The sequence below is a fragment of the Oncorhynchus mykiss genome, chromosome 16 (genome assembly GCF_057628025.1).
Source record: "Oncorhynchus mykiss isolate SJ-2025 chromosome 16, ASM5762802v1, whole genome shotgun sequence".
NCBI classification, from domain to species: domain Eukaryota; kingdom Metazoa; phylum Chordata; class Actinopteri; order Salmoniformes; family Salmonidae; genus Oncorhynchus; species Oncorhynchus mykiss.
Genome location: NC_143037.1, coordinates 70,405,994 through 70,420,730, shown reverse-complemented (window position 1 = coordinate 70,420,730; position 14,737 = coordinate 70,405,994). Strand labels below are relative to the sequence as shown.

The 14,737-nt window shown below is 45.6% G+C and overlaps 1 protein-coding gene across 3 annotated transcripts in view; it reads left to right on the top strand.

The window, feature by feature from the left end:
• LOC110491154 (rho GTPase-activating protein 39) overlaps positions 1 to 14,737 on the top strand; it is a 168,816-nt gene that overhangs the window by 125,798 nt on the left and 28,281 nt on the right. For all 3 annotated transcript variants that reach the window (XM_036947624.2, XM_036947625.2, XM_090203817.1), the window contains 2 exons: positions 11,433 to 12,060; positions 12,496 to 12,591. In XM_036947624.2, coding sequence (XP_036803519.2) covers positions 11,433 to 12,060; positions 12,496 to 12,591 — 724 coding nt within the window. The remainder of the gene's footprint in view (positions 1 to 11,432; positions 12,061 to 12,495; positions 12,592 to 14,737) is intronic.

Below are 14,737 nucleotides of genomic sequence, written 5' to 3'. Positions count from 1 at the left end.
ACTGGATCTTAGGATTCAGTGGGCGTGTCCGAATACCCATAAATAGTAGGCATTTGGGGTTTGCATTAAAAAAACCCGCTCATTTTTAAATGCTTTAAATGCCAGGATGTTGTACTCATTTCACCTTTTCATGCTATTGAGGAAGATAAGCTTTCCAGACTTCCGTGTGTTTAACAACAGCTGATAATCAGCTGAGGGGACACGCTGTACCAACATGAATGAATAGAATGAACATGAATGAATCAACGCAATTGTGCATTAGGTGATGCATTCTCACTAGGATGAGCCTAGTATGTTGATATATTAGTTGCTTACTGCATTCGTTTTTTACTACAAATCAGCCGGGCTAGACAATCTGGACCCTCTCTTTCTAAAATGATCTTCCGAAATTGTTGCAGCCCCTATTACTAGCCTGTTCAACCTCTCTTTCGTATCGTCTGAGATTCCCAAAGATTGGAAAGCTGCCGCGGTCATCCCCCTCTTCAAAGGGGGTGACACTCTAGAACCAAACTGCTACAGACCTATATCTATCCTACCCTGTCTTTCTAAGGTCTTCGAAAGCCAAGTTATACAGATTACCGACCATTTAGAATCCCACCGTACCTTCTCCGCTATGCAATCTGGTTTCAGAGCTGGTCATGGGTGCGCCTCAGCCACGCTCAAGGTTCTAAACGACATCATAACTGCCATCGATAAGAGACATTACTGTGCAGCCGTATTCATCTACCTGGCCAAGGCTTTCGACTCTGTCAATCACAACATTCTTATTGGCAGACTCGACAGCCTTGGTTTCTCAAATGATTGCCTCGCCTGGTTTACCAACTACATCTCAGACAGAGTTCAGAGTGTCAAATTAGAGGGCCTGTTGTCCGGACCTCTGGCAGTCTCTATGGGGGTGCCACAGGGTTCAATCCTTGGGCCGACTCTCTTTTCTGTATACATCAATGATGTTGCTCTTGCTGCTGGTGATTCTCTGATACACCTCTACGCAGACGACACCATTCTGTATACTTCTGGCCCCTCTTTGGACACTGTGTTAACTAACCTCCAGACGAGCTTCAATGCCATACAACTCTCCTTCCGTGGCCTCCAACTGCTCTTAAATGCAAGTAAAACTAAATGCATGCTATTCAATCGATCACTGCCCGCATCACTCGCCCGTCCAGCTTCACTACTCTGGACGGCTCTGACTTAGAATACGTGGACAACTACAAACACCTAGGTTAGACTGTAAACTCTCCTTCCAGACTCAGATTAAGCATCTCCAATCCAAAATTAAATCTAGAATCGGCTTCTCATATCACAACAAAGTATCCTTCACTCATGCTGCCAAACATACCCTCGTAAAACTGACCATCCTACCGATCCTCGACTTCGGTGATGTCATCTATAAAATAGCCTCCAACACTCTACTCAACAAACTAGATGCAGTCTATCACAGTGCCATCCGTTTTGTCACCAAAGCCCCATACACTACCCAGCATTGCGACCTGTACGCTCTCGTTGACTGGCCCTCGCTTCACACTCATCGCCAAACCCACTGGCTACAGGTTATCTACAAGTCTCTGCTAGGTAAAGCCCCGCCTTATCTCAGCTCACTGGTCACCATAGCACCCACCTGTAGCACGCGCTCCAGCCGGTATATCTCACTGGTCACCCCCAAAGCCAATTCCTCCTTTGGTCATCTTTCCTTCCAGTTCTCTGCTGCCAATGACTGGAACGAACTGCAAAAATCTCTGAAACTGGAGACTCATATCTCCGTCACTAGCTTTAAGCACCAGCTGTCAGAACAGCTCACAGATCACTGCACCTGTTCATATCCCATCTGTAAACAGCCCATCTATCTACCTACCTCATCCCCATACTGTATTTATTTATTTATCTTGCTCCTTTGCACCCCAGTATATCTGCACATCTACCATTCCAGTGTTTAATTGCTATATTGTAATTACTTCACCACCATGGCCTATTTATTTCCTTAACTTACCTCATTGGCACTCACTGTATATAGACTTTTTGTTATCTTTTGTTCTACTGTATTATTGACTGTATGTTTTGTTTATTCCATGTGTAACTCTGTGTTGTTGTATGTGTCAAACTGCTTTACTTTATCTTGGCCAGGTCGCAGTTGCAAATGAGAACTTGTTCTCAACTAGCCTACCTGGTTAAATAAAGGTGTTCTCAACTAGCCTACCTGGTTAAATAAAGGTGTTCTCAACTAGCCTACCTGGTTAAATAAAGGTGTTCTCAACTAGCCTACCTGGTTAAATAAAGGTGTTCTCAACTAGCCTACCTGGTTAAATAAAGGTGTTCTCAACTAGCCTACCTGGTTAAATAAAGGTGTTCTCAACTAGCCTACCTGGTTAAATAAAGGTGTTCCCAACTAGCCTACCTGGTTAAATAAAGGTGTTCCCAACTAGCCTACCTGGTTAAATAAAGGTGTTCTCAACTAGCCTACCTGGTTAAATAAAGGTGTTGTCAACTAGCCTACCTGGTTAAATAAAGGTGTTCTCAACTAGCCTACCTGGTTAAATAAAGGTGTTCTCAACTAGCCTACCTGGTTAAATAAAGGTGTTCCCAACTAGCCTACCTGGTTAAATAAAGGTGTTCCCAACTAGCCTACCTGGTTAAATAAAGGTGTTCTCAACTAGCCTACCTGGTTAAATAAAGGTGTTCTCAACTAGCCTACCTGGTTAAATAAAGGTGGAAAAAAAAAGACAAAAATAAAGAGTGCATTCTAAATAGTACGTAGTACGATTAGTACACAGTATGTCATTTTTACTAAACAGTACGATGTAAATAGTACGATTAGTATACTGTGTGTGTGTGTGTGTGTGTGTGTGTGTGTGTGTGCATGTTATATTAAGAGATTGTACCATGCAGTTCAGTGAACTGTATGCCAGATCAAGTGAAATAGAGGTTGAGTGACAGCGAGTGGGAAAGAAAACACAGATTTGATCCTGGCTTCAGTGTGTCATGTGTTGAGCTGGGCTTGGGGACTTACTAGGGAGAAGGTCCCGTTAACTGCCTCTGTTTGTCAGCTCATTGAAGCTGAGTATGTGAGACTTTTTCCCATACTAGCGCTTAGCGGAGGTCACGCTAGATCCATCCACATCCATCCACTATCAAAGCCGGGCCACTTTACTCAACTGGAGAATTCTCTAACCTCTGCTCTGAAACATACATTGGACTGAACTTTTCAATAAAACACACCCTCACTTTTTATACTGTCTGGACAAACTTAATAGAATTGTTGGTCTCATTCCAGGACTATTTCCATTTTTTAAAGGGAAAAAGCGATCTCTGTTTTTGGCAGTAGAAATAAGAACAATCCCTTTTCATTTTTTTGGAAGGGTGGGGTTTCAGACAATGGAGATTTGGGAGTGAGGATTGGGGAGAAGGGCTCCAGGCAGTCCTACTCCCCACCTGTATGTTTCCTGGATGGGAGGAACAGAGTAGCCCCAGTCCAGTCAGGAACAGAGTAGTCCCAGTCCAGTCAGGAACAGAGTAGTCCCAGTCCAGTCAGGAACAGAGTAGTCCCAGTCCAGTCAGGAACAGAGTAGTCCCAGTCCAGTCAGGAACAGAGTAGTCCCAGTCCAGTCAGGAACAGAGTAGTCCCAGTCCAGAGTAGTCCCCATCTAGTCAAGAACAGAGTAGTCCCAGTCCAGTCAAGAACAGTGTAGTCCCAGTCCAGTCAGGAACAGAGTAGTCCCAGTCCATTCAGGAACAGTAGTCCCAGTCCAGAGTAGTCCCAGTCTAGTCAAGAACAGAGTAGTCTCAGTCCAGTCAGGAACAGAGTAGTCCCAGTCCAGTCAGGAACAGAGTAGTCCCAGTCCAGTCAGGAACAGAGTAGTCCCAGTCCAGAGTAGTTCCAGTCTAGTCAAGAACAGAGTAGTCTCAGTCCAGTCAGGAACAGAGTAGTCCCAGTCCAGTCAGGAACAGAGTAGTCCCAGTCCAGTCAGGAACAGAGTAGTCCCAGTCCAGTCAGGAACAGAGTAGTCCCAGTCCAGTCAGGAACAGAGTAGTCCCAGTCCAGTCAGGAACAGAGTAGTCCCAGTCCAGTCAGGAACAGAGTAGTCCCAGTCCAGTCAGGAACAGAGTAGTCCCAGTCCAGTCAGGAACAGAGTAGTCCCAGTCCAGTCAGGAACAGAGTAGTCCCAGTCCAGAGTAGTCCCTGTCCAGTCAGGAACAGAGTAGTCCCAGTCCAGTCAGGAACAGAGTAGTCCCAGTCCAGTCAGGAACAGAGTAGTCCCAGTCCAGTCAGGAACAGAGTAGTCCCAGTCCAGTCAGGAACAGAGTAGTCCCAGTCCAGTCAGGAACAGAGTAGTCCCAGTCCAGTCAGGAACAGAGTAGCCCCAGTCCAGTCAGGAACAGAGTAGTCCCAGTCCAGTCAGGAACAGAGTAGTCCCAGTCCAGCCCTGCAACTATTACAAAAGCACCAGTGTTACATATAAAAACGCTGTACTCTCTGGATCACTGGGTATAATGTGTTGGAACTGGATCACTGGGTATGATGTGTTGGAACTGGATCACTGGGTATAATGTGTTGGAACTGGATCACTGGGTATAATGTGTTGGAACTGGATCACTGGGTATAATGTGTTGGAACTGGATCACTGGGTATAATGTGTTGGAACTGGATCACTGGGTATAATGTGTTGGAACTGGATCACTGGGTATAATGTGTTGGAACTGGATCACTGGGTATAATGTGTTGGAACTGGATCACTGGGTATAATGTGTTGGAACTGGATCACTGGGTATAATGTGTTGGAACTGGATCACTGGGTATAATGTGTTGGAACTGGATCACTGGGTATGATGTGTTGGAACTGGATCACTGGGTATAATGTGTTGGAACTGGATCACTGGGTATAATGTGTTGGAACTGGATCACTGGGTATAATGTGTTGGAACTGGATCACTGGGTATAATGTGTTGGAACTGGATCACTGGGTATAATGTGTTGGAACTGGATCACTGGGTATAATGTGTTGGAACTGGATCACTGGGTATGATGTGTTGGAACTGGATCACTGGGTATAATGTGTTGGAACTGGATCACTGGGTATAATGTGTTGGAACTGGATCACTGGGTATAATGTGTTGGAACTGGATCACTGGGTATAATGTGTTGGAACTGGATCACTGGGTATAATGTGTTGGAACTGGATCACTGGGTATAATGTGTTGGAACTGGATCACTGGGTATAATGTGTTGGAACTGGATCACTGGGTATAATGTGTTGGAACTGGATCACTGGGTATAATGTGTTGGAACTGGATCACATACATTCTGGATGTACAGTACTTCAACTTCTAAATTGTAGACTCTCCTTGAGGACTTTTACTGGGTATGAGTGTACTTATGTCTCGGGGTAGTAAATGTCCAATCAGAGGTTGAGTTACTGACTGTTATTGACAGCGAAAGCCATCTTGAATGGCCTCAAATCCTCAGAGCTGATATCAGTTTTGCCTTGTGGATGTATGCGTGGTCCGTGGTGTGCATTTATCATGTACTCAAATGTGCTCCTATATGAAACGCCTACCTTATGCAGATGAATACTCCAGGCACAGGTTGAAATACATTGGGGCAGAGTCGTTTCACTGTTCATTGTCTGATCTGTAGGAGAGTAACTTGGCAGAAGCTGCCTATGCTCTGCAAGGAGACTGGGGCTGAGGCTGTGTGTGGGTTGAAATGGCCTGACTGAAATGTGGTTCAGGCCCTCAGAAGCCATATAATTCGCTGCAGTATATGAACACCCATGGAAATTACTCTTCCAAAGGCCTTCAGCAAAAAGGCCCGTCTGACATTGAAAAATGAAGGGTGTCCTTAATAACCAGACATCAGCAATTAGCAGGGTCTGTAATAGTGCTTATTTTATCAAACCATAATATAAAAACGAACACAATTAATCAGGATTTATTTGAACACACTTTTTGGGCAATGTGGCGTTAAGAGTCTGTATTTTTGTCGTAACTTTGCCATTCTCTCTTGTCTGTGAGACCTGCCACTGTCGCTGGCTGGATGTGTCTGTTTTGAAGGTACCCCAGCCATTCAGATTCAGGAAACGTCAATGTCCTCAAAGAGGTCATTCATCTTGCAGCAGTCATAAAACATATAACATGCAACTTCAATTAGCACTGAGGTGTGACGTGAGAGGTGTCAAAGCCCTTGAGCCCAACAATGGCAGGAGAGTTTCGCAGCCCACCCCAACCAAACACAGACCTTTGAAGCCCCCTCCCGCTGTTCAGATGTCATTACGACACACTACCCTCTGGATGTAGAAAATGACAAGGCACAAAAAGAGTACAAAAAAAGCTCCTTATGGAATATCAAGAGACACTTTTTTTGCTGACTATTGTAAAAATGGGAACATAAACAACGTAATATTCCACACAGACCATCCCCTGGCATGGTGCAGTGCTATATTAACACAGACCATCCCCTGGCATGGTGCAGTGCTATATTAACACAGACCATCCCCTGGCATGGTGCAGTGCTATATTAACACAGACCATCCCCTGGCATGGTGCAGTGCTATATTAACACAGACCATCCCCTGGCATGGTGCAGTGCTATATTAACACAGACCATCCCCTGGCATGGTGCAGTGCTATATTAACACAGACCATCCCCTGGCATGGTGCAGTGCTATATTAACACAGACCACCCCGTGGCATGGTGCAGTGCTATATTAACACAGACCACCCCGTGGCATGGTGCAGTGCTATATTAACACAGACCATCCCCTGGCATGGTGCAGTGCTATATTAACACACTATACCTCTGTTAAGAGGGGAGGTGTTAGCGATAGGTGGAAACTCGGGATACTAGAAAACGAGGACTCTTGAGTCAGCCAATGTCAACCTGTACAAGTCTAGAACAGAACCGAGTGCTGGAGGAGAAGGAGGGAATGATGACATGTGACAACCCATTAGAGAACTGGCCACTCCTGCAGAGAAGCCAGCAGAACTACTCACCTCAGCTCCTGACAAAAGTCTCGACACAACAGCAGAACAGTCCACCCCAGACCCTGACCATAGCCTTGACATCACAGCAGAACAGACAAATGAAGAACCCCAAGCCACCCTGATAGCCCTCCTGACAACCCCCCCACACCCATTGAGAATATATACAAGCCACAGATTGTACTCCTTATGCACATCAAACGGGAAATATATATATACAAGAAAATGTACTTTTTCCCAAACACACAGTGTCTAAACTCTGGTGTCCAAACACCCAGCGCGCTCTAGACCTTCTGTCTGAGGACCAACTAGGGTCACCCAGCCACATAATAATACACACAGGCACAAACGACCTGAGAACACAGCAGAAAAGGGTGGCCACAGCACTGAAGGGAGTGATTGAAAAAGCTTCTTCTACTTTCCCCAACGCACAAGTGGTTATCTCCACCCTGCTACCACGAAAATACTTCCACCCTGCTACCACGAAAAGACTTCCACCCTGCTACCATACAGTGGGTAAACAAAAGTATTTTCCGTGACTGTGCCTCAAAGCCCAATGTCTACCTGGCCCACCACTCCACCCTGGACTTGAACAGCCTTTATGACCAAGTCCACCTACACAACGCAGCAGTGCCCACCTTTGCCCAGACACTAAAGGCCCTCAACCGCTGCCCCAGCACCTCAGTGTCAACAGACACTCCACCCCAGACCAGTCGAGACACTCTCCCAGACCTGCGGGAGCCCCCCCCCTGCCGAGAGGACCTACATCCAGACCACAGCACCACCAGCCACATCCACACCCCCACCCCAACCAATCAACACCCCCCCCCTCAACCATGCCCACACACCATTTAGAACACCTCAGATCAGACCTATGCCCCTCCTGCCCACCCCATGCCCCCCACTCCCGCAAAGAGGGCCTCAACATGGATGTCACACATACGCCCAGGCCGTGAGCAGGCAAACAGGGCCAACCCCCACTCTTACACTAGCCCAAGTCGATGGCATGTACCAGAAGCTCAGCAGGCTCTGCTCACACTTACTGGCCTGAAGCCCAACCACACGACTAACATTGGACACTTTATGGAACACAAAGCCATCACTAACTCATCCTGGAATATCCAAGGCCTGAGGTCATCTGCCTTTGGCTTAAAGAGCAGGAACCTGGACTTCACCAAAGAAATCAGAAATTCAGACATTGTCACCCTACAAGAAACATAGTATAGAGGAGATGGACCCACTGGTTTCCCTCTAGGTGACAGAGAGCTGGTAACCCCATCCACCAAACTACCAGGTGTGAAACAGGGAAGGGACTCAGGGGGTATGCTAATTTGGTATAGAGCAGACCTAACTCACGCTATTAAATTAATCAAAACAGGGACATTTTTCATCTGGCTAGAAATTCAAAAGGAAATGATCTCAACAGAGAAAAATGTCCTCATGTGTGCTACCTATATCATTCCACTAGAATCCCCATACTTTAACGAAGACAGCTTCTCCATCCTGGAGGGGGAAATCAATCATTTCCAGGCCTAGGGACATGTACTAGTCTGTGGTGACCTAAATGCCAGAACTGGACAAGAACCTGACACCCTCAGCACACAGGGGGACAACCACCTGCCTGGAGGTGACAGCATTCCCTCCCCCATATGCCCCCCTAGACACAACTATGACAACATTACCAACAAAAACGGGTCACAACTCCTGCAGCTCCGTCACATGCTGGGTATGTACATAGTCAATGGTAGACTCCGAGGGGACTCCTATAGTGGGTACATGGCAGTAGTACTGTAGATTACTTTATCACTGACCTCAACCCAGAGTCTCTCAGAGCGTTCACAGCCAGCCCACTGACACCCCTATCAGACCACAGCAAAATCACAGTCTACTTAAACAGAGCAATACTCAATCATCAAAGCCAAAGGAACTGAATAATATCAAGAAATGCTATAGATGGAAGGAAAGGAGTGTGGAAACCTACCAAAAAATAATTAGGCAACAACTAATTCAGTCCCTTTTAGACAATTTCCTGGACAAAACGTTTCACTGTAATAGTGAAGGTGTAAACTTGGCAGTTTCTCAGCTTCCCTATCAAATCAAAAAATGTCAACAATGACAGAAGATTTTATGAAGAATGCAAAAACCTAAGAAAGAATTTGAGAAACCTGTCCAACCAAAAACATAGAGACCCAGACAACCTGAGCCTACGCCTTTTGTGGAAATGCTGTTTTGGCCTGATTGGGTCTTAGTGGAGCTTAGCTCCAGACCTGCTGAGGGGGTTCAGATTGGAAAGCTTTGGGCCTGAGCTGTGGACAAATACACCAGTTGTACATCTGATCAACGGTCCACATGTTTCGCCATGCTGCATGGATTACTACACTATTGAAAAGATTATCATGCCGCTTTTGTTTTTAATAAGACCACATTATGAAGCCCTTACTACATAGACATATGTCTTTTACAGCTGCTATGTAAAATAGGGGTACCCTCCCCGGTCCCTACCCACACATCTCTGTCAGAACAATAATGTAAAGCCTGATATGTAAGGGGTCAGATTTCCTCTTAACAGATCTGCCTGACTTCTACAGCATTATATTGTAAATATGAGGTCATATGAGTATGAATGTAAAATCCCATCTTTCAAGGTTATTGTTGGTTATATTATTACTGTTTGTTCTTCTTTAGGCCATGTAATTGAGTTTGAAAAAGCCTTTGGTAAGACATTAGTGTTGGTTCAGAGGCAAACTCACTATTGATATGATTGTGATGAATTACCTGGATGTTCTAAAGGGAGAACAATGTTGGCCGTTTGGGATTTGATATGATTCATTGCATAAAGGGAACAAATCAAACTCATGTTATTAGATTTGTGAAAGCATAGTGAGCACAATTCTAAATGCAACATGTAAAGTGTAGGTCCCATGTTTCATGAGCTGAAATAAAAGATCCCAGAAATGTTCCTCACGCACAAAAAGCTTATTTCGCTCAAATATTGTGCACAAAACATTGCTGTTAGTGAGCATTACTCATTTGCCAAGATAATAAATCCACCAAACAGGTGTGGCATATCAATAAACTGATTAAACAATATTATCATTACACAGGTGCACCTTGTGCTGGGGCAAACAAAAGGCCACTCTAAAATATGATATTTTGTCACATGCTACAGATGTCTCAAGTTTTGAGGGAGCGTGTAATTGGCATGCTGACTGCAGGAATGTCCACCAGAGCTGTTGCCAGATAATTGAATGTTAATTTCTCTACCATAAGCCACCTCCAACGTCGCTTTAGAGAATTTGTTTGTACGTCCAACCGGTCTCACAACCGCAGTGTCAACACGGCAGCTCAGCACCTCCACATTCAGATTCATCACCTGCGGGGATCATCTGAGACCCCTCTGAAACTGTGGGTTTGCACAACTGAAGAATTTCTGCACAAACTGTCTGAAACCGTCTCAGGAAAGCTCATCCGAGTGCTCGTCGTGCTCACCAGGGTCTTGACCTGACTGCAGTTTGGCGTTGTAACCGACTTCAGTGGGCAAATGCTCACCTTCGATGGCTGCTGGAGAAATGTGCCCTTCGCGGATGAATGTCTGGCGTCGGATGCGACCAGCGATTTGCTAATGTCAAAGTTAGGACTTTCCAGCAACTTCACACAGTCATTGAAGAGGATTGGGACAACATCTTTTACATTGTTGCATGTTGCGTATATATTTTTGTTCAGTGTAGTTTCATTTGTATTTGGTAAAGGGAAGTGGCAGTGGAAGTGTTTTGGGGCGATGGAAGGTGAAGCAGCCAGAGGAAGGCTACAGAGAGTGGGGGATGGAAGGTGAAGCAGCCAGAGGAAGGCTACAGAGAGTGGGGGATGGAAGGTGAAGCAGCCAGAGGAAGGCTACAGAGAGTGGGGGATGGAAGGTGAAGCAGCCAGAGGAAGGCTACAGAGAGTGGGGGATGGAAGCAGCCAGAGGAAGGCTACAGAGAGTGGGGGATGGAAGCAGCCAGAGGAAGGCTACAGAGAGTGGGGGATGGAAGCAGCCAGAGGAAGGCTACAGAGAGTGGGGGATGGAAGCAGCCAGAGGAAGGCTACAGAGAGTGGGGGATGGTTGTTATGTTACCATACATGTGTTTAGATGTGAAAGCCACACTGGGTCACCTATTTCTAGAGTGTGATCTGCATGAATGATTCCAGATTCTACTCTGTTAACGCTTTAGGGGACATTAGTAAATTGATTCTACAGTACGCACACTGACGAACACACACACACACACACACAAACACACACACACACACACACACACACACACACACACACACACCATAATTCACATGCGCAATGTACTGTATGTTTACAGAATTAGACACGTGCCATCAACAGACAGTAATTCACATATGATTCCAGCTGTAGCGTTCATGTCTATGCCTTGCTAAATCTTCCTCTCCCTCTGGATCTTCTTCTCCAGGCAGGAACACTGGACTCCAAGGCCCAGTCGGAGATCTCGTCACAAGGCGGTGGTAATGGACACAGGGGCACCCCTCATGGAGTCAAAGTGACTGGAGACAGGAGGGGAGGTGGGGGAGGAGGAGGCGGCAGTGTGGGATACCAGTACCCTTACACCACCCTCTGTAAACCTCCTCCAGACACCAACATGGTGGACTGGGCCAGTAAGAACCTGAACCTGCACACGCAGGGCCTGTTCCGCCGCCGCGTCTCCATCGCCAACATGCTCTCCTGGAACAGAGGCTCCATCAAGAAGCCCATGCTGATCACCAGCGACCGCACCGTCAAGAAAGAGGCCTGTGAGATGTTCAAGCTGATTCAGGGCTACATGGGGGACCGTCCAGCCCGGCTGGAGCGCCGTCACACCGCCCTGCTGGTGATCACTAAGTGCTGGGGAATGCAGGCCCTGAGGGATGAGCTGTACGTCCAGCTGGTCAGACAGACCACTGACAACCTGAGCCTGAGGAGCCTGGAGGCCGGCTGGGAATTCATGGCCATCAGCCTGTCCTTCTTCTCCCCCTCGCCCAAGTTCAGAAGCTACCTTGAGGGGTACATCCAGACACACCTGGAGCCCTCCAACGACAAGAAGAGTGAGTGTCAAAACTGCTTCTATTGACAAAAATGTTTGTACTATTTATATACAGTACATCTATGGATTATGGGTTGGTGAAGGTTGTTTTCCTGTAGCTGGTGGTTTTGAAACATGATTTATTTGTTTGATTAGACTTGGGTGCATCCAGAGGTGTGTTTATGTATCCGGTATTCCCGTGAGTTCAAAAACAGACAGTTGATATTGGTTTTCCAGCTATTATTATCTGGGATTCGGGCCAGATCAAACAGGATGCAGTACTGGAAAAGGGAGACAAAAAAAAATGGAGTGGAAGCAGGGTCAAAGTTGAGAGAGCCCAGCACAAAACACCATCATCTGTTTTTCAGACCTAGGCACTGGGGAGAGCGCTATTGCGACAAATCTTTAATCAAAAGAACATTTTGTCTTTCCGTCCTCCTCACCACTTCATTTACAGTCATGCAGCACATTATGGAACAACAGGACATGAAGACCAAGAAGAATTCAAAGTCCCGGAAGAAGAGGAAGCAGAACAACGAGGAAGAGGAAGAGGGTGAGTTTCACTACAGTAACACTTGTTCACTACAGTAACACTTGTTCACTACATTAACACTTGTTCACTACAGTAACACTTGTTCATTCACAGAAGAAAAAGAGGGAGGAATAACAGTTGAATTAAATTAATTTGGGTGAAAAACATATACAAAAATATGTAGAATGTGTTCCTAGAGGATAGCAGTTACAAGTATTAATTAAAACACTTCCAAAGTAGTCCTCACAGTGTCCCCATCTTACAGCCGGCAGGCCGACATTCACAGAAAATATTAACCAATGATAACACTTTATGTGGATAGTCCGGATTTTCCATTAGTAGATGCTCCACAAATAGTTTGTTGGTAGTCATGCCATCTGTTGATAAGCAACTGGTTGCTAAGGTTACGGTTAGGCTTGAATAAGAGTTGGAGTAAAAGTTTTGATTAAGTGTTAGGGTTAAGTTTATGGTTAGGATAAGGGTTAAGGTCAGGGTTAGCGCTAAGGTTATTTAGTCATTTGAAATGTTAGTGATAGTCTGTACCAACGTATGTTTCTTTCTATATGAGATTGACAATTGAAAGTATTGCACACATTTACATCAGTACTAGACTCTTTAAATAAGATTAGCAGAACCACACAAAGGAGCCTTGAGGAACAAAATCTGGGGTAATGTGTTTCCCTCTGTGCTTTATCTCTGTTGCCCTGCTGGGCAGGCTGGCACACACACACACTGCCAGGCAGGGATTAGCAGGCAGATAGCCATGTTATAGGAGTCCCTGGCCCGGTCTCCTCCTAACCCTCTAGCCTAAACAGCATTAGTAATGCTGTCCAGGCCATGGCTGAGGGGACCTCTCTGTAGAGTGAGAGGAGACACCACCTTCATATAATCAATAAGAGACACCACTACCTAGACTCAATAAGAGACACCACTACCTAGACTCAATAAGAGATACCACTACCTAGACTCAATAAAACACCACCTACCTAGACTCAATAAGAGACACCACTACCTAGACTCAATAAGAGACACCACTACCTGGACTCAATAGGAGACACCACTACCTGGACTCAATAGGAGACACCACTACGTAGACTCAATAAGAGACACCACTATGTAAACTTAATAACAGACACCACCTTGCTAGACTCAATAACAGACACCACCTTGCTAGACTCAATAAGAGACACCACTACGTAGACTCAATAGGAGACACCACTACGTAGACTCAATAGGAGACACCACTACGTAGACTCAATAGGAGACACCACTACGTAGACTCAATAAGAGACACCACTATGTAGACTCAATAGGAGACACCACCTTGCTAGACTCAATAACAGACACCACTACGTAGACTCAATAGGAGACACCACTACGTAGACTCAATAAGAGACAACCCCAACGTAGACTCAATAACAGACACCACCTTGCTAGACTCAATAATAGACACCACCTTGCTAGACTCAATAGGAGACACCACTACGTAGACTCAATAGGAGACACCACTAGGTAGACTCAATAGGAGACACCACTACGTAGACTCAATAAGAGACGCCACTATGTAGACTCAATAGGAGACACCACTATGTAGACTCAATAGGAGACACCACTATGTAGACTCAATAGGAGACACCACTATGTAGACTCAATAGGAGACACCACTACGTAGACTCAATAGGAGACACCACTACGTAGACTCAATAAGAGACACCACTATGTAGACTCAATAGGAGACACCACCTTGCTAGACTCAATAAGAGACAACCCCAACCTAGACTCAATAATAGACACCACTACGTAGACTCAATAGGAGACACCACTACCTAGACTCAATAACAGACACCACCTTGCAAGACTCGATAAGAGATACCACAACAAAGACTCTAGGGTCCTTAGCTTAGTGATGAGCTTGGAGGGTACTAGGGTGTTGAACACTGAGCTGAAATCAATGAACAGCATTCTCACATAGGTGTTCCTTTTGTCCAGGTGGGAAAGGGCAGTGTGGAGTGCAATAGAGATTGTGTCATCTGTGGATCTGTTGTGGCAGTATGCGAATTAGAGTGGGCCCAGGGTTTCTGGGATGATGGTGTGGATGTGAGCCTTTCAAAGCATTCCATGGCTATACATAAAGTAGTAGCTGTTTGTTATAAAGTAGCTGTTAGGT